Source organism: Excalfactoria chinensis, chromosome 13, assembly GCF_039878825.1.
Source record: "Excalfactoria chinensis isolate bCotChi1 chromosome 13, bCotChi1.hap2, whole genome shotgun sequence".
Classification (NCBI taxonomy): Eukaryota; Metazoa; Chordata; class Aves; order Galliformes; family Phasianidae; genus Excalfactoria; species Excalfactoria chinensis.
In genome coordinates, this window is record NC_092837.1 from 13,168,439 (window position 1) to 13,189,459 (window position 21,021).

The window sequence follows — 21,021 nt, forward strand, 5'->3', positions numbered from 1 at the left end:
GTAGCTTATTTGGAGGCTGAAGAAAATTGCTTCCTGTAAGACCCTGCAGTGAGAAAGACTGTTGTACCAAAGCAAGCACAGGTTATAATGGCCACAGCATCTCACCACATACCAGGGCAGTGAGGGCAGAGGAGCGAGCTGCAGCCCTGGGAGGTTATAGTCTTTTCATTTGCATGCTTGCAGGCCTGTGCTGGCTCTGGAGGGAGAAAACATGCAATTGTTTTTGTAACCTAAATAACATTTCTAGTCTAGAAACCCCAAGGGAAAAATCATTGTCAAGTTGGCAGGTTACGATGGCATGATGATAAATGAGTGAGGTGTGTGTTCTGGCTCTGTGGGGACATGCAGGGTGAAGAAAACCCTCTTCTCTTAAGCTCTTTGCATCTACAGTCGGGAAGAGACAATTGCAGTCTGTAGATGTGCCCTTGCTGAGCGCAGTCCTCTGGAAAGAGGTACGGCCATGCATCTCTACCCACTGAAATAATTGTTTTCTTGAGGGTCTTGTGAACTAGCATCCATTTAAGCCATGGCAATGCTTGTGGGTTTTTTTTTCTGCCTTTACTGATTGCAGCCACAGGACAGACAAAACTGTGTTATGGCTAACACAGGAAACGATTATGACACAGGGTGTCAATAGAGCAGTTACGAAGTTTCAGTGCTGCATGCACGCTTTTGCTTTAGAAAACAGTTTGTGACTTTCTCTGCTGTTGGCCAATCAGAGGTTTCTTATGAAAAAGAATTTCCTAGGGATTCGTGTAATAAGGTGTAAAGCAGCACAAAATTCATCACTGTTATTTTCTCAGATGGCTTTTATTTTATTTGCTGCTTCTTTTCACAAGTTCCCCGCATTGCCAACCTTTCAACATTTCATGGGCTTATGGTCCTATGAATTGTGTTACCCATGTTCCTATAACAATTAATCTCAGCTGCCTTAATGATCTCAGACTCTTTAAGGTTGGAAAAGACTGCTAAGATCACATAGTCCAAAGAGTTTAGTGGGCTTCCATTTCATTTTACGTTGTTCTCCACCAACCCATCCCCGTAGCCTTGCTGGCTGATGGGCTTGGTGGGACTCGGGTTGTCTCCTTACACATCCTGAGCTCAGCCACTCACTGCTGTGCTGGCAGCACTGGTGGGATTCCCTCTGAACATCTGCTTTATGCCGCTGTTACCTGCTCCAGGGCATCTTCCTGTCTAAAACCTCTGTTGGACCATTGTTGCTGAAGGAAAGCTGGGCAGCCTTTAATTTGATTTAGGATCTTAATGTATGCGTTGTAATTATAGGTATGGATAAAGTAGGTAAAACCACACGCTAATTTGAGTCCCACGTACCTCTTGGGCAAAATAAATATTGGCTCCATCTTTTGTAGGCTTTGATTTTTCCTCTTGTTTTGTTAGTACCTTCTAAGTGTTTATCCAGGCTTTTTTAATATGGTCTGAATCGGGATACTTTACACTGCACTTTGACAATCCCTGGTACCTTCTGAGGGAGGAAGAGAGATATGTACACAGCGTTTTCTTATTAGAAGATTTGCTGTAACACTTGTATGCAGCTTAATTTCTTTTAAGCTCTGATTTGGTAAAACGGAAGGAAAACAGCTAGAGCAACTGCATCACCTTGTCAAATTGATCAGAGTGTGTTTAGATAGAGAATTACACTGTGCTTTTCTCAGTGCATTGTGCAGTTGCCTTTTTTTCAGTCATCTTTTCTGCATTTTGTACATTGTTCCTCTGATAATGCTGAGAGACAAAGAATGAACTTGTCTCCGTAATTCACTCCAAAGACCGTACCATCTCTTTCTGTTTTCTCGTTAAAAACAAATTGTGTGCAATTTGTTGGAAATTGAAACCACATTTTTTCACTCGGCTTTCCAAAATTAAAATTTATGAGGAAAAAGGAGCAATAGAGCAGTTACAATCTGGTCATCTATAATTATCTCTGTGGTTGAAGTAGTTCCACATTTAAGGAGACTGACACCCAAAGTTTATCATGCCTGTGTCATTATCGGAAATTTCACTTCTCTTTTACTATTTCAGGCTACGAGAACTGCTGAAACTGATATTGTATCGTATCGGTGAAGAAAGAATTAGTTGATGTATAATAACAAGATTTTATTCGGAGAAACATGCAGGAATGCTTATCTCCTTTATTTACTCACTTTAGGCTATCAGTCTTGCGATGGATTTAACAAATTGTGCTCCTTAGGCTGATCTAACAAAATTCACAGTGAAAAAGTTTCGTTTTCCTCTAGATCTATTTCTATGTATGTGTTTCACATTATTCTTTTCCTTTTACTGTTGCATTTCCCCTCTGCTATATTGCTCACCCTCTGAGAACAATGGAAGTGACAGTCCAGCGCCAGAAATCTCGACTGCTCTGGTTCTAGAACGTTAGTGGCACTTGCTTTAGTTTTCTCATTTTGCCTTTTTTGTCTCGGAATTAAAATCAAGCCAAATGATGGATGCCCGTTACAATCAATTGTTTCAGACAAGCCACCAAAAGTATTGTAGGATTCATTTACATTTAATCAAATTACACTTTATTTGCAATTCAGGGAAATGAGAACTCTGCAGTAAATCAAATATTTCCTCTCCAAGGGCCCCATTCAGCAGAAAATATCCAGAGTCTTCCAAACTGGTGCCTCAATGTATGTAGCCAAGCTTCCAGCGGGAGGAGAGCTTGTGCTAACAATCTATTGCTGTGGCTTTTCAGCATTTTTTCAAGGTTGTGGACACCTAAATGTTTTCCAGTAGAAATGCAGATCCGTGAGCAATGGATTGTTCAGCTGATTTCATTGTGTCATCTACAGACTTGTATCTCTTTCTTGTTCACGGACCACCAAGATACTCTAGCAGAAGTTCTGAGGCCCTGAGGTCTTGTACACAACTGATCTTTCCATTGCAGATCCTGTTGTTTTAACATGAAATTAGTGATGGTCACCAAATGTCATTTTTTCTGGGCTGCAACATGCCTCCAGAAGACTTGAAATGAGGAGTGTTAATGTGTTTCAAAACTTCAGAGTGAATTCTAGCTGAAGGCACTCATACAGTGTTGGGTGGATTCTCATCTTTACTCATTGGCCTCTTAAGGTGAAGTTAGAATGCGTGATTTGCTTTTGAATGGGAGGAAATCTTGACCCCTTTCCCACACAGTTTGCTCTGTAAAAGGCAACTCTTACCCTTGCTTACCATATCACAGAGTAGTGATTGTTCATGTTGTTACTCAGCTAAAATGGAGAACTTCCAAGTAGGCATTTGTAGCCCAATTTTACAGCTGCTTGTTCTTCAACTCTGAAGTGGTGAGACAGAAGGACTTATACAAGGGATCTGTGATGCCAAATAGTCTGGGAAGTGCTCTGATACTAAGGCAAAAACGTTTCTGGGGGGTTACTTCGTTTATTTATTTATTTATTTGTTTATTTTAAGGAAAATTAGAATTGCATGTTTATTGCTGGGGTAATGCCTTGACACTTAGAGGCACCACCACCACCATCATCTGATTGAAATACTGAGGTTCTAATGCTTAAAAGATATTCATCCCATCGTGTAAAGTGTTCTGTAATCCAGCAGGATTAAGGAGCCCAAGTGATAATAGTGTTTTGCATGCTTAGCAGTTAAATGTAATAAATGTTGAACTTGAGTACTTCTTCAAGAGCACTTGAAACTGAATTCTCTGGTCTGAGACTTGTGCCAGCCTTTGGTGGGTCACTGTCCATCATACATGATTAACTGAAATAAGATGAACGTTGCCTGTGGAATAGTATGATAGGCTTCAGTCCAACAAACTTAAAAACCAAGTTGGATTAGTCCCATCTCTCCCTCCCCACTCATTTCATCTCTGAATATCTGAATGTTGAAAAAGAACTTTTATCTACCTTTGTTCCAGTGGTGCAAGAGAGGATGTATTTGCTGTTCTCCTGTGTGTGTTTCAGCGCATGTTTTATTTCATACTTGTGACAAACTAACAAAACAGCAGGTTTTGAAGGGCTGTATGTCTGTCATGCTGCTGGTGTGGGCAGATTGCAGGAGGAAAGGGAAGGAAGGAGAATGACAGGTCTGGGTCATCTTGAATTGAGCAGCAGAACCCCGTGGGAATTTGTTGCCTCTTTTCTCTTGCTTATTCACTTTTATTTTGTGTGACAAACTTTGGTAGAGAAATGTGATATTGTATTTTCCCTTTCTGTTTGGGGAAAGCATCTACTGGTTTGTAAGTCCACATTTCAGTGTACCGTTGTTGTGTCTATCCCAGTTTTGGCAGGTTGTGTCTACTTCATCGCTAATCTACCATAGCTACAGATCAAAGGAAGGACTGTCGTATTTCTGAGCCTCTGTACACATGCATAGAAAGCTTGTTCAGAACCTTGTCTAGGAGATGCAGTTACTGCACTTTTGGCCACACAACCACTTATATGTGACTTCTGTTCAGGGAAGATTGTTAGATCTTCTTTAAGTGAAGGCAAACATGTCAGTGTTTTAATTTGATACAAACAGCTACAACTTAGATTCATTTTGGATAAGTAATTTTGCCATTGAATGTGCATCGTGTGCTCAATGAGAGAGGAGACCTCAAAGGACGGAAAGCTCAACAGCAACCAAATAAGCAGACTCCACTGGTGGGAGCTTCCTTTCTGGAGAGGCATCTCCAGAACTATCCCCGGCCTCTGTAAGGATAGGCACTGCCAGCCCACTGACATACAAGTCACTTTTCCGTTCAACACTGAAGTGTTTTATTCTGAATTTCTTGCCCATGTGAAGCTGGTTTCTGATAGCTCTGTGTCTTCTTTGCACAGTAGCAAATTGCATTCTGTGCCAAAATAGAGGCATATCTTCTAAGTGTCCAAAGCTGGGAGACTGCATTAGTGCATTGCTCTGCACAGACTAATTAGCTCTGGCAGCCAGGTGCTTAATTCTTTGCTCACTCAGGGCTTTAGTGAGTTTGTCTACTTTAGTGCATTCTTGCATACTGCTGATGGACCCAGAAGTATATTTATATGTATTGCTTACTGCCTGGAAAGCTACAAATCAGTCACTGTTAATTATGCCACTTCTAGCAAGGTTAATGTTAAATTCTTCCTTTTAGACCAACAATTTGCATGTTGCTAAATTAGATTTTAGCATTCAAATGCTCTTTCTCATGTGACACTTGCAGCATCTTTGCTTTTCTCACCTGGTGATACTGTTTGTGTTGGTGTTGGACTTTAAAGGCGTATTTGTATGACACACATCGGTGGCAGTTTTAAAAAACGATGTCAGCTTTCATGGAATCCTCTTGAAGCAAATGGCTTCTACACAATAATCCACTGTAGTGGGTTTAGGTTTTGTTTTGAATCAGATAGAAGTTATTTTTTCACACAAGGAAATGGGCAAAACTGCGGCACTCTGAAGGAATTCTATTGATACCTTCAGAGCTGAAATCTGGCTTCTCCTATAGGCTGCCAATGATCCAAAGAAAAGTAAGGCAGAAACAGGCATTAACGTGTGGTTTTAAACCTGTGTGGTCATTTCTGGTCACTGATGGTATCTTTGCCTCTTCTACATAAACTCAGCAGTGACCACCAAGCGCATTCTAGGTGGTAAATTGTGATGTCAGGAGAGAGGTGGGGTGAGAAGAGAGTGAAATAGGCAATTATTTTTACTTCCTTTTCTCTTACGCCTGTGAGGCTCCAGTTTCCAGATTAGCAATCTCTCTGTAGATGGGTTTGGAGTCTCCTAAACTAGTTTTTTGGGACAGATCTGCAGAATTTGTTGATTTCTCTGTAATTGACTCACAAGGTGATCTAGCGCTGACAATTTAGCATAGGTCTGCTCAGCCCCAGAGCTCTCGTTTGGTCATGAGCCCCTGAAGCTCTGGCTCATTGCCGCCAGCACTGCCCCTCCTCTGCTGGAGTTCACATCCCCCCCCCGAGCGCAGTGGAGGAGCAGACTTGCCAGCCAGGCTGCTGTGCAAATGGGACACTAATGGTTTGCGGATCTGTAGATGGTTAACTGATCTGTGCATTCAATTAAGATGAGTTTCTCAGTTAACAGGCACCCTGGGAAGAAATGAGTTGCTTTCATTTCTGGGATTATGAGCAGTTAATGAAGAAAACATATCAGAATTCTGTCTGTGTTGCATGAGATAACCCTAAAAATGCAGCACAGATTTTCAACTTACTCATCGAGCAAAACCCTTGCCAGGTGAGAGGGAGAAATCAATGTGTGCCTGGGTTTTCTTGCAGACAGGCTCACAGGGCTGAATGCAAAGTAGCGTTGCATACAGAGTTGAATTTTACTTTATGCTTGTCTTGAGGTCTATCGCTTTGCTTGCGACTTGCCTATTTAAAATTATAATTCAAACCATAATTTAAATAATATTTACCATATTCATTTTGTCAGACTTAGAGTGTGAGCAGAACATCCGAGAAAGATGGATGGATCAGACTGGAGGCAGAGGCTGGGCTATCTGATGTGTGTATGCAAAATACAAGCTAAGACCCAACTGCTAAACATGAGTGTATTTTCAGATGAATTGACAGAACAGTGCTGTTTTACACCAGGCGAAGATCTTGGACAAAGTGAATATGAGATGAGTTTGTGCTGAGCCTCGGTGACTAATATATTTAAGAGAAGCAAGGAAAATAGAAAGATTTTACACTTGGTATTCTGTGGATCTCGCTGAAAAATTGAAAGGATGTTTGTAGGAATGGTGCTTTATTTTAGGGATTTCCCTTTGTACTGAAGGCTTCCAGAAGGATGTAGAAGTGTTGGTAAAAGTGGTGAATGACAGTACATCAGGGAGGAAAGTCAGGAAGGGTTGCTTTCACCTGGGAGCATCAGCTGTCCATGCTGTTTGCTAGCGGGGACAATTTGTTTGGGATAACACTGTACAGCTGAACCTGCTGCTGCCAGAGCGAATAGCCCGTGTAGAAGGAATCCTACGAAATTTGCAGCCCTTATTTGCAGTCTGTGTTGTTCATTAAGGGGCTGAACTGGAGTTTTGGCACCTGTAAATGAGGAAGGAGGTCTGGGCTCTATGAAAAACATAGACCTGCTCTGAGAAAGGCTCCTGGAAAAGGGGAAGCATTATCAGGCACGAGTTTTTCCAAAGCCTGGAGGAGGAGGCAGGCTGAGAAGCCCTCTTGTTTGAGTTTAACCTCAGAAGATTGCTGCCAGGCAAATAAAAAACAAAGAAGCAGGGTGGGTTTGGTTCAGGCACTACACTGAGTGCACTTACCCCTTCAGTTAGGAATTATTAAGGATATTTTACTTCCAGTGCTGTTTTGATCAGAATCTTTGCAGTCACTTCAGGTCGGGGGAAAAAATAAGTTAGAATTGTTGTTGCAAGTCTGCTCTACCCTGACCATGCATGGATGTTTCATGCCATATTACTCCTTGCTTGTTTACTGACCCGCTCATCAACTCACCTGGCTTAATTAATTAGCTTCAGATCCATTACTTTTACAAATGGATAATTTTCTTTGGACCACTGCTCTGTAGCCATCTGAATAAGCTCGGTGAGGCACGCAGGCTACCACCCACAGAAAAAAAAGAAGAAAGAAAAGTCGTGGTTTGCTGTCATTTGCAAATGAGTTGGGAGAGCAGTTAAGGGGCATTTAGTTTGGTCCTGAGGTATGGCTAGTCAGTGCATATAAGGCAAAAGCAATAATGCATCTCTAAACAAGCTTGAATGAGGCTTCTTTAACTATCGAGCCTAACTCTGAAATCTCCCCCGCTGTGAGCCATAAGTTGCTTGTAGACTTGTTCTAGAGAGTAATAAGTATTGTTGTTTAGCAATTGTGTTGTTGAAATTCAGCTCCACTATGTCTGACAGTATTTATCTAAAATACTTTCCCTGGTGCGTGCTCAAGTTCCAGTAAACCGTGTCTTATTGTGCGACCTTTTCATTTTCCAGTGAAAAGGGATCAGCTCGTCAGATAAAAGCTACAAGCCGGAGTACAGGAAAAATGCGTGCTCAGAAAATCCGAGCATGATTGAAAACAAGATGTGTTAAATCAATGCAGTTTATCGCCTGCCTATTCCTGGCAATTGCTGTTCTAAGCTCATTCTGAGCACACACTAGATGATAAAAGTATAGTGTCACAGTGCTCACTGGGGTGTGAGGGCAGGGAAACATGTTTATCAGACAGACTGGTGTGATTTTTTTTTTATCCTTGATAACAGTTATTGTCAAAATTTTCGTGGAAAAAAAAAACCACCAACAACCAGAACATTTAGAGACGCGGATGATATCTCTGCTGCTAAAACCAGTGTACTGAGACCTCTCCCATTACGCATTTCTGTTTGAATGTGACGAAATAGCAAACAAGAAGCCTGCTTTAATTCTAAACAATTTGCTGCATGGTCAAGGCTACAGCCCAAATGGTCCTTCTGCTGATGAGTGAGTTGCCTTATTGTTACTCTGTGCGGACAACTCAAAGCCATTGATCAGAAATAAAGATGTCTGAAAACTCTAGTTTTCTCCAGGGATGTGAGCTTAGTTGCAAAGAGGGATTCAAGACTGAAATTAAGCTTCACAGGAGGTCAGTCCCTTCGGAATGCCATGCTTACTGCACCTAGGCACAATTCTTCTCCTTTTTGTGATTCAGGTCTACCTATTCTTTTCCTTGAATCCCACTTGCAGAGATGTTGGACGCGATAGCTGCTGTCTGTCCAATTTCCTCTGTTGAAGATTCTTTGTGCTCTGACCGTAGTGCACTTGAAGTCTACAATTTTGAGAAACAGCCAAATTTAGGCTAAGGCCCTTTATACTAGGAATGCTTTTGGTGCTCAAGCAGGACACTGGATTGTTCATTTTTACATACCCCGATAATCTTTCTTTTCAATAATTTGAGAAGAAGATGAGAAGTAGGAATGCTGAAAGAAAGGCAGAGACTTTTCAAAAGAGAATGCTTTTTACATACCAACGTGTTGCAACAATGGTTTCCAGTAGTGTTGACCTCAGAGGAGGTTGTGAAAGATAGCAGAAAAAAACTTATATGAAAGTGTTAAAGGCATCTTTGTGTACGTTGTGGAGTGTGAGGAGTCCGTGCAAAGGAAAAATGTTGAGAATGAGCATCTTAAGAAATGAAAGAAGAGGTTACACGAGGTGAAGTTTTAGCATTTCCTATGATACATCTCTGCATCTGTTTCTGAGCCAACAGTTTAAAAATAAATGCAGTATCTATTTTGTAAATGCTTTTAAGTAGACCAAAATATAGTTCTTATAGCTAACCTTCGTCACCCATTATTTTAAATGTTGGCCGCCATGCTTTTTTTTTTTACCTTTGTGTATGGGTACACATTCATTTAAAAGAAGCTGTTATCCATTGAGATCCAGCCATTTGCAGGAAGGTTTTTGCTGCATGCTGTTACCAGAATGTGCCTGACATACAGGAAAATACTCGCATGTAAAAGTTTTTGGTAATGATGGCTAAAGATACATCAATTAACCCAGGCGATGAGACGAAGTAACCAACATGCATTTAATTTCCTTCTGACCCTCTATATGCACATCCCCAGTGAGTCCTAGCAGCCTGCTCTGACATTGGTGTGCTTAAATTACACCATCTGAAACTGGATTCTGTTTTGTACTCCCAAAAGTCCAAATCTTCCCCATTAGACAAGAGGTCGGTTTAGTCAGAAGCAGAAGAAACTGTTGACTTTTTTTTTTCCATATCCAGGCTGCAAGTAGCTAAGAGTGAGCAGAGCTGATGTATTTAGGGAAACCAATGCCTGATCCTTGCTAGACAGATCCAGTAATTTCATTCCATAACTTTCATAAAAAAAAGAATTGGGCTCAAGACATGCATTTCAGGCACCTTCAGCACCCCCACTGGCTGCAGAGCGTGGGCCAGGTGGGCAGGGAATGACTCCTCTGGTTCTTAGTTGCTGGAGAAAAATTGTTATCAGGAGGAAAATATCACGCTGTCTATCATGTTTGTAATAACACTGATGAACACAGTAGTGCTGCCTCAAATGCTGGCCTATTGCATCTCCGGTACAAGTAAAGAGCAGTCTGTAGGAAAGCTCAGGAAAACTGGGGATCGTGCTTTTTATTTGACTCAGCTCTGCATTTTTCTTATTGCTTGGCATATGCATGTGGTGTCTGTTTGGACGTGACGTGGCAATAAAGCATGAGCATATTTTATATATTGTTTTGAATACTGCTATCTCTGTTTCCATTAAAACATGTGTCATCGTGCTGCAGTTTGATTTTTAAGATGGAAGTTCAGTGCACAAGAACGTGTTTAAGTGAGGGAGTACAGAGACCAGAAAAACAAGGAAATTCTGAGTGAGCACTGGAAGGGCCTTTCAAGCTCCAGCCTTTCAGTGCAGGCTCTTGCTGTCCCACCCGCTTCCGTTTTCCATTGCTTGTGGGAATAAACACTCCAGGGAAAGGCAGTGGAAAGGAAACTTTATAAAAAGCAAGACAAATTCACAACAGCAACAAATAGCTCAAATGCTTGCATGTTTTCATTTAACAATCTTTAATTAGCAAAGGAACAGTCTTTGCAGGGAGATTTGCAAAACAGGCTTTTTTTTTGTTTGATGATGGGGTTTTGCAGTTTTTTTTCTTGCTGTTCTTGTGAAGAGAGGCAGAAAAGACCACTGAGCTTAAGAGCTGTTGGGTTAGGTTTGCTTTCAGCGTGCCACGTCAAGATGCTGAAAGGAAGAGAGATGGTGATAGAGGTCGAAATCTGACTTGCTGGAGTAGAGTCTGTGTGTCCAGTAGAACAGAAGTCCTCAGCTGCCCTTGATTTTCTTTCAACTGTTGGTTCTCTGTGCCTTCAAGTGTTCTGGCCCACTTTAGTTGCTGGGCACAGACATGTTAAATCCATTTCCAGCCTTTATTGCCATGACTGTGCTGCAGCTTTTTGTATGCAGTTTTTCATAGTCTATTATGGCTGTGAGGTGTTGAGATGCATCAATTTGTGTGTCTTGGATGCTGCATCAACTTCTATTTATGTACTGGTGAAGAGTCTCTCATCAGGCAGGAACAAAAAACCGAAGTTGAAGACCCCAAAGCTCCATCACTTTAACATTATTCTTAAGGACTAGTTCTCCAATTTTGTCATAGGGCAAAATGTAAAGAAAATGAATGTTTTGTGCCAACAAAGGTAGTCTAAAGAATCTTCTTCCATACTGCTGTTCTAGTGTGAAAGCGTTACAGCACTACGCTCTCGCAGGTCATTCTTACCTCCTTCAGACTGTGCACTGTGGTGCCTTTGTCTTCCCAAGAAAACCAGCAGCTCTGCTGCAGCACAGGAGCAAGCAGTGTGGGACATTTAATTCCTCCTTTCCTGGGAGTTTCACTTAAATCAGTCAAGACCAGATTTCACATCTGGAACCGAGACTGACAGACCTGTGGACACAAGGCCAACTGGTTTGTAACCTTCAGTCTTTTCTGTTATTTGAGTCCCTTCTCTCTTCTTGCAGCCTTTTTACTGGAAAAGCAAATGGGAAGTTCATAGGTCTTGGAGCTGCTTTCTCATTGGTTTTGGGTCGAACAGAATGCAAAAGAAACAAGGGCTGAAAAATAAAAGGAATAAATGAAACCATGAATGCATGGGAAACAAATTAACTGGATATGGTTTACGTTCTGAAATATTTCCATAATGCTTCTATGTAGTGTGTGTTTATTTTTCTTTGAATAATAATGTTAAAATGTGTCTAATTCAATTACTCTCTGCCTTCACTGAATGAGTTTTCCTCGGTGAAGAGTTCTCCTACACTACCCCAAGCTACGAATTCCATATGATATTTGAACAGGTCCTTTTAATTGCTGATATTAAGTGTCGATCATTCTGCTGTAAGTTGGCAGTGTGGCCAGAGAAAGAAATTCCTCTCTCATACATCAGACAGTCATTCAATTAACAACCAAAGCTTTATTGACACAGTAGGAATTCATTATGTGAAATATTACAAAAAGGGCCTCCACTGGCTAGTTTAAAAGAAAAGAAAAAGAGGGGGTCTTTTTAAGATGCTGAATTATCTACATGTAGTTATTAGAATTATTTGTGCAGAGTTTGAAATTATAGTTACAGTGCAAATGCTTTTCTCAAAGGTATGAGCAGCGTTTCTGTTTAAAAATAAGTTGGAATTCAAAACGATGAATATAATGTACATGTCCTTGTTTCCATTGATGCTGTGTGTTTTCCTGATTAAAAGCCTTAGATGTTAAGAGTTACGGCTTTAGACTTGCTGCATAAAGAGCTTCGTGGCTTATTCTGTTCGAGTCTAATTTGAAAGAAAGTTCTTCCTCAAGGGTTTCAGAAGTAATTCATAAAATGGTAAGAATAATAAATATTGTGCCTTAACTCATACAATAGGATAGATAGACAGATTTCGTACACCTGGGTGTAATTTTAGCTAATTCACACAAGAGACAGGCTGAAAGTTTATTGTTTGGAGGGAGAAAAATGGCTTAAATCTTGTATTTGCAAAAATGATTATATTAGCTTAAATGAAAATGCTACCCTATTAATGGCCTCAATAAGCTTTGCATTTGGAAAAGTATTTTAATAAAAAGTTACCCGAAGTTTACTGCAACTTAAAATATGTAAGTGAGGGAGAAGTACTTACTTTGATTTATATGTCTTTTGGAGGTGTAATTATTGGCTTTTTACTCACCTATGTAAAACAATGTACTTTTGTAAATGGATTTCTGGCCACTTTACTCCTTTTTTTTTTTTTTTTTCCACATAAAAAGTAAGCACTGTCAATCAAAGAATTTTAAGGTTTATTTCCTCTTTAGAAATGATTGATAGCCTTTTAGATTTACAAGTTGACAAGTTAAAGGGTTCTATTGGTATAATTATGTACTAAATTCACAGTCTTTCAATTTAAATGTCCTTTTAAAACCGTGAGATTATCATACCTGTATTTTGAAAAGTGGGCCAGTCAGTTTGGGTTGGTATACAAATTGCTTCCATTAGCCTTGGGACCTATTTGAATTTAATACACCTTTTTAAAGTTAGTAGTACTTTCAATAGTACTTTTAAAATTTAGGGTAATGGGAATGCATTTTAAGTACAGTATGTGTTAGCTTGTTTTTAATGTATGGATGTCAAGAACACAAATAGAGAATTTGTATTCCTTATTGATTCTTTTTTCTAATCAAGGGGAAAAAAATGTTCTTTGGATTAGAGCACTAGGAAGCCAACCTCACACTCAGCGGGGACAGAGGCAAAGCCTTGCATGAACCTGCTGTCTCACTGGGAGCTGCAGTGCTTGGAGATCACAATATACTTCTTTTCCTTTGGAGATAATGACATGGGAACTGGTGTGACCTCAGTGCAGAATTCGGGGTTAAATATTTAAACAAGAATTTTTGCGTGAGATATGACTAATTACGTTTGACTTGGGATGAGGAGCGGAGGGTTGATGTCATGCAATCTGTGGTTCAGGCAGCTGAAGATTTATTTTTTTACGTTTATTTACTAGCTTTAAAATCTGAGATTGAAAGGGTTGAATGGTTAGAAACTAATGAGTGACCTTTGACAACAGGAGCTATTTCAGATCCACTCCTGCAAACTGCAGCCTTCCAAATACACCCCCTTCCCCACAGAGTACACCAAGCTGAAGCTATGTGAAGCAGAAAGTATTCAGTGTCTCTCAGAGGATGCTTGATGCCTTGTGAGATCGGACCATAAAATTAACATTTTTTTGGTCATTTAGTTCAGAAAATACTCACAGGAAATACTCTGTGGATTTCAAATGTGTTGAATGTGTGGGAAGATATGAGAAAATCACAGCTGTCTCCGGGGGGATTTCAGAACTGGCCTCCATTTATAATATTGCAAAATTTAGTAACTACTTTCCCAAAGGATGTAAGGGGAAAGTGGCCATAAACTAGAATGCATTAAGGAAGAAACACATATGACAGAACCGTGCAAAAATCTTCTAGCGTTCATAGGATGCTCTGAAAGTAATGCCTCCTATTTCTTACCATGGGCAGTACAACAGATACAAAGCAGTACAGAATAGTGAGCAAGAGGCTGCACTTGTAACGAGCTGCATCAGCAGAGATAATCACAGTCACTGTTACCACTGCTGTAATGCACCCCCCCACACTGCCTCACTGTTATCGAAACTATTGTAGTTGGAAAACAAACCCACATTTTTTTTTTCAATGAACTAAAAGAAAATGTGGTGATAAATTGCTGTGGAAAGTTTTGTTGTCTGTGTTGGCATGGGAGGGTCGTGATGCACTGTTGTTCAGAAATGCTTGAAAATGCTTGACTCTTGTTCTTGTTCTCCAAAGCACTTAGGAAATTTTAAGCGTGTGTTGAAGTCTCACTAACATCTGAGTTTTAAAGCGATCATATGACTGGAAATATAGCTAGAAGGTCATTCAATGCAGTCTCCTGTAATTACAGGCAATCATACAAAAAACATAATATGCTCGAATTTGCTTTGCTGAAAGCAAATGAGTTTAAGTACGGGCTTACAGATAAGCATGTGCTTAAAGGCTTGGCACAATCACAGCTGTGATTAATGCAGGCAGGCTTCCTCCTGAAGATTCAAGTGTTTTACCTCCATTCTCTCTCTCCTCAAGTTTACCTGTTTTACTGGACAAGGGCTGGGGAAAAATGAGCTAAAACCACAGATGAATTTTCACAAATCATTACATCTTTTGGGACAGTTCAGTGCTGACTGAGGCCTGTGCTGGGCTACTGAGTACAGTAGGAGTTACATCTTCATTTCAGTGGGTAAAAAATAAAGCCTCTGCCATGATAAATGTCTGTAGTTCACAACAGAATTGTATATGATCATTGCACACTTTATACATTGCATTGTATAAAATGTGTAATAGAGTCTGAAAGAAGAGAGGCTCCCTTAGAGTTACTGCTCTTGTCTTCCCATTACAAAGGACCTTTCTCATAACAGGAAAAAAGATAGAACGTGAAACATGGGGTGCAAAGCATTTATCATTGTAATTTCATCATGCCTTTCAGAAATAATAATTGCTTTCTGTTTGGTAGATATCTATACAGCACTCCAGATTTTGTAGAGACCTTGTCATAAACACTCAAAGGGAAGGTTTGCATTGCAGGTTCAACTGAAGCCTAAAAGCCAACCTCCCCCATGGCTTCATCGTCTGTGCTGATTTAAGTAAGAGGAAATTTTGCTGTGGTCTGGCAGTGCAGTGCAGTGGCTGCAGCGCAGTGGGGTCTGTTTGCTATGCCTTTGTCACATCATTGTGTTGTTTGTTGTTGTTTCAGCTCTGAATGAACCCACCATTGACTATGGTTTCCAAAGGTTACAGAAGGTTATCCCCCGGCACCCTGGTGACCCCGAACGCTTGCCAAAGGTCAGCATCAAGTTTATCATTTTATTAAATATGGCAAAAACTGTTTACTGCATGTTTTTGTTTGAAAGTATTTGAATTTTATGCAAGATTTTGTATGTGTAATGCTTTAAGTTCAGTACTCAGCCCAGTTGAGTTGAAGGTGAGGTATGACCAATGAAGCACAGTCAAGCAGTTCTCGTATCAAACTTTATGAGACTTCCATGACTCTCTGAGTCACCACTGACTCAAACAGCTCCTGCCTTTCTTAAAACAAAATCCTAATCTGTCTTCTGAATTACCTTATAAAGAGCACGGTTTTGATTGGTATTTTGGAACCTGAGCAGCTTATTCATAGCAGAATGATACTTCTTGGTTTTAGTAACACAATAGTGCCGTTATAATTTTGAGTTCACCATTGATAATAGCAAGTAATATGGGTCTTTGGTGAACATGCATCTAGCGCTGCTGCACCGGGTGTTGTTTTAAGATAATAATAGTAGCACAGTGATTCATTTCAGGATCTCTGTAATAATTAGAGCAATGTGTAGCGAAGTGATTTTGGTGTTCGTTCACATTAAAATATGTGGGAGATGTTTTGTTGATTTCTTTCATGTAAAAGCTGGGGAAAAAGTTTACATGGCTTCCAGACTTATACTGTCTTATGCTGTATAGGTCTGTGCTCAAATCTGTTCTTGCTGCCTGTACTTTCACATAATCTTGCTCTGGCAGAACGTTGTGGATTTGCTTGAGAAAAGGTGGGGGTATTAGAAAAAGCACTGATCTTTGCTGCAGGTCCAGAGACACTGAGTTATCTCTGTGTGTGACACTGTGAGCTGCCACCGTGCATTGTGTCTGCTCTGCCACGATGGAGTTGTTAGTTGGAGTGTTGTTGGAGTGTTAGTGCCTGGCAGGCAAATAGGCTGGATGTGCATTCTGGAAGAGCACTGCCTTCAAGTTACGAACAGGAAGACGTGAATTTGCATGCCTGGGACACAGAGCAGTGCTTTAGCTGAGAGCTCAGGCCAGATCCCTCAAAGAATACAAGTTCAGCGTAGCCTTTGTAACTGAGTAAATCTCCTGACTTTTTTTCTGTAGCTTCCTAAGCTGTGTGTAGGCTTTCATTGTCAGTTGTTGTGGACTTTGATTAGTTAATGTTTCTAATGTTGCTGAAGTGAGAAGAGACCGTGAACACAGCAGAACACTACAGATTATTTCATGATAGAAATTAAATTCAGTATGTGATTTTTATTCTACTTTTTCTTTGCAGAAACATTAAGTCTCTTATCTTTGCTTAGGAAGGCTGTAGGCTGTGGTTTTGAGGTTGATGATGTGTTGTCCTTCCCTCTTACAACCAGAGAAACATGCTGCCCTGGAGAGTTACATTCTACATTGGCTCTGTTCATCCTCTACAAGCTGTCCCTTTCTCTGACTTTTGGACAGATTTGCAGTAGGACTTCTAACACAGCTTTCATCAGATTTCTCTCTAGAGATTCAGTCCTTTCCAAATAAAGAAAGCATCCTTCTGGAGGTGATCTTTCAGGTGTATAATGCCTCTGCCACCAAGAAGACACACAGAGAGAAATTGTTCCTTAGAAAATTAAGCCCTGGGTAGCTGCAAGACCAAAATAAACGCTTCAAATTTTCCCCGAATCCAATATTCCAATTGATGAGTGGATATTTGCAGCTTTTGTTTCTAAATGAGGAAATGCAAGTAAAATAAGACTGAGAATGCCAGGTTGGGTTATGCATCTGGGTGCTGTAATGCATCACAGATTTTTGCAGTTATTGAGCTGCCATTCAGATGCCCACAATATTGAGGGGGTCCCAATAATGTGGTTGGGTTTTTTAGTTTCATTGGTTGATTTGGGGTTCTTTTTCCCCGTTATGGGAAAGCAGCCATGAGTCTGTACACCTGCCTTTTTCCCATTCAGACTAAGACTGTTCCCACACTAATAACCATACATTTCTGCTATCTAGAGCCATAAGGCATAAAAACATGCAGTAGAAAGCTTCATCTGTCTCCATATCGTGACTCCAACATTTAGTAGATATTTATGGATAGGATATGAAAAAGAGGGTTAACACTGAGTCATCTGTCCCCTCATATACCCTCTTGGCTTAATGTGTTTGTTCTGAATACATTTGCAGGACAGATTTCCGAGTCTTTAAATCATGAGAAGTTGTATTTGTACAGGTAGAAGTGCAACTGATGGCCTAAAAGAAGATGTTACTACTTAAATAGCTGAACAAACTTAGGGAAGAAACTGATATCCATAGGCAAGGTTAGAGGGATGAAGAGGACTTTTTTTTGTCTTTGGGTAATTTCTTGTGTGCAGACTCAAAAGCTGGACCTCAGGCTCAGGACTCATTACTATGCCATGCACAGAGGCTGAATGCAGCGGGGGTTAGGGCACGTGTTGACTTCAGCATTTGAGGCACTGCTGGTTCAATTCCCAGCATTGCTTGCTGGCTCCAGAATCACAATCAAGGACACAGTGAATCTGTGCTGGGTGAGCACTGCGCAGCGCTCTTCTCCATGTCATTAAACCAAGAAGGGCTTTGGCAGAATTCCACTATAGACAATTCTCAGTGAGTGCTTAGCAGAAAGTTGGAAGCCATATGGCTTCCACAGTGGAACCATGGTCAGGGAGGGCAAACGGGAGAGAGGCAGAGATTTAAATATAATTTCCCCCATTTTCCCTGTTGTCCTGCCAATGTATTACCACTTTCTGTTTCTCAAAGACCTTATATGTTATTTGTTAAAGAGATAAAACACATTCCTGTAATTGCTCTTTGCTTTTGTGGCCCTTATCCCATTGAAACGTTACTGATGAATTAGAGTGATTTTAAAACAGAAATGGTTACACTGCTTGGGTTCAGGAGGGTATGCAGTCCTTCCCATGGACCAACAAAAAGATTCTGCTGTGTGAATTATCCCTAAGTTCATAAGAGCTGTTGAGGCCACCAAGTGCACGTAAGCACATGGTTTGCTCCAGAGCTTGAAAGTTAGCAGCTAGATTTGTGTCAACAGGCACATTTCTGAAACGTCAGGCTATTTTAGAAGTCTGATCTCCTCAGGTTTTCCATTATTTTCATAACTGCTCAGTGGATGTGCTTGGGATGAACTTGAAATGTTTGAAGTATCTACTGGAGATAGGCAAGGAACAAAGCCAGATTTGGAATTTGTTTGTTTTTTTTTCCCTTTGCTTCAGTGGCCAAATTTTTGTGGAGAATGTCTCCTCCTGTAGTCATGAGACAACTGAAAAGTAGAGATGAATTTCAACTATAAATGCAGTATCAGCTTCTGAAGAAGAAGTGGTGTGAGCTGATGTTGGCAGCTGGGTTATGGTGTTAGCTATAGGCTAGAGCCCTGTTCTTTGTGTAGAGAGCAGATCACCAGTTCAGGCTTGTCACTAGCAGATGTGCCTGCTTGTACACACACATAGGCACAAACACATGCACCATCAGGAGAGACGAGCAGTACAGAGGTGGTGGGATTAGCACCCAAAGCTTGGAGTGAGATGAAGTACCAGAAGAGTGCTGGGTTGTATAGTCTTTCTAATACAGACAGAGAGCAGATCAGATCAAACAAGAGATCTCTTGGGGGGAACTGAAAAGAAATACCATGATTAAGAAATGGTATTGTTATCCTGAAGGATTGGGCTGCAGAAAGCCTGCCTGTGGAGCTGGCGAGCAGCCGGCACGTGTGTGCCTTTTCCTTGTCTCCTGCTTTTGTGTATGTGCACACAAATGCATGAGAGTTGTCGGTTCTTCTGCTCATAAGTGCAGTGGGAATCACTAAGAGTTCAGATCACAACAACATGTTCAATCTATTTACGTTCATTTATATAACCATCCTACAATCCTTAAAATAAATCCCTGGCAGATACGCTGATATTCTACAACCTTGTTAGAACTCCACAGCTACAGTTGTAAAACAGTTTCAACTGTGAGCTAGATTTGAAACACATCCATCCTAGATGATTTAATATCAGTGATTCCCTATAATTTATTTGCCATTTCACCACTCTCACAACTCAACACGTGTATTTAAATTAAGCACACAATTGTTTGCTCTGTATTCAAGAAGCAAGTCAGAGCATCAACCCACTCTGTGAGCTCAAATCTTCTCCTTCCCAGTCTGCTGCTCAAGTGCACTCTCCAGGAGATCCCTCATCCCCCCTGAAAGGGGCCTTTTCTTCTGGTTTCACTACTTTCCCTTTGGCTCCTTTCCTCTGGACGGTCATTAGATCCCAAGACATATCCCAATCCTCGTTAGGGCGCTAATAGAAGACAGGTGGTTATTAGGAACCAGTGGCTGGCAAATGCAGTTGTCTTTTCCCTCGTGAAATCCCAGAGCTTTGCCCTTTATCCATCATGACATGGGAATTGTTTATATTGCAAACAGAGGTTGGCTGTGAACGTGGGTGGGTTGGCCCAGGCTTGCTAGCCGAGGTTAAAATAGCAATGAAGACAAAGCAACTCAGGTTTGCTGCATCGGTCAAACAAAATGGAAATTCCCAAATTGATCTCCATCTGCTCACCCAAGATACGATGTTTTCATGCTATTTTAACCTAAGTTAGCTAATTTGAGCTAAGGAAGCATATCTTTGTTTTTGTTCCCTCCAGTGTAACGAGGGGGTTGTTAGAAAACTTGTATACCAAGTATGAGCAGGAAGGGGGAGCATGCGAAGGAGAAACTAATAGAGTTCATTTGTATGTCAAAGAAAGCATGAGATGCGTGTGGTGGTTTCTACATTGTGCAGTAAATCTTGTCAGAAAGTAAGACCGTGGCTAAGGTTGATATTACCCTTATAAATTGTGTTGTTGTTTTTTTTCACTTCTAAAATATTTGGGCATTTAGTTGGTAGAGGGGTTTGTTTTGGTTTGGTTTTCAATTTATCCTACTGAAAATATTCAGGTTAAAAGTTTGGGCCGTGAGTTTCAAAGCTATTGAGAAATAGATGACCAAAATGCCTGCTGCTGCTATGGAGGTGCCTTCCACGTGGGGTGCAGCGTGTCAGGTGAAGGGGCATGTCTGGGAACTGCAAAGTGTCCAAGGTGAGACAGAGCTGAGAGGCAGAGCCGCAGAGCTCGCTGAAGGGCAGAGCCTCGCGCCATCGGCTGGCAAGGAGCCCTTTTCCTTTGTGAAGGTCAGCAGCGTGCATGCACATTTCAGTGAGTTTTCTTTATAAGTGGGTCAGCATTTACTCAGCAAATGATTAGAGCAGATGGTGTAATTTAGAATCTATGACAAAACTTTTAATAGAACGGGGCTAACATGATGACAAGGAGCTCTTGTGTTGTTCTACGTTCCTGACTCCTGCTTTGCCTTGGGGTAAAATACATGCCTGGGATAGGATTTTCTATACTGCTCATTCCATCCGAGCAGATCAAACCACTTGTTTGAGCATTCTGTAAGAGCAGTCTTCACCTTTCTCTATCCCTGTTTCCTTTGTTGTTACCATTTTTAAACACAACAGTGAATTGATGGAGGCAGGAAGGCACTAAACAGGTAAACACGGTCCCTAACAGGAGCAGAGGTTTGAAGGAATAAACCACAATTTGAAGAAAGTAACAAAGGCTGCATTTGTGTATTTTGCTCCGTGGAGCTGAAAATATCTAGTAAATTGATCCCGTGGGAGTAATAAATACACATTACTTTATCTTGTACTTCATGTCCTATACCCCTGAGCCTTGATAGAACAACACCACTTAATAGACTTAAAAAAAGAGTAATTACAGTCATT

The 21,021-nt window shown here is 40.8% G+C and overlaps 1 protein-coding gene across 9 annotated transcripts in view; it reads left to right on the top strand.

Moving 5' to 3' along the window:
* The window catches only part of EBF1 (EBF transcription factor 1), a 252,247-nt gene that overhangs the window by 208,858 nt on the left and 22,368 nt on the right, over positions 1-21,021 (top strand). For all 9 annotated transcript variants that reach the window (XM_072347977.1, XM_072347974.1, XM_072347975.1 and 6 more), the window contains exon 11: positions 15,204-15,292. In XM_072347977.1, the coding sequence (XP_072204078.1) occupies positions 15,204-15,292 (89 nt within the window). The remainder of the gene's footprint in view (positions 1-15,203; positions 15,293-21,021) is intronic.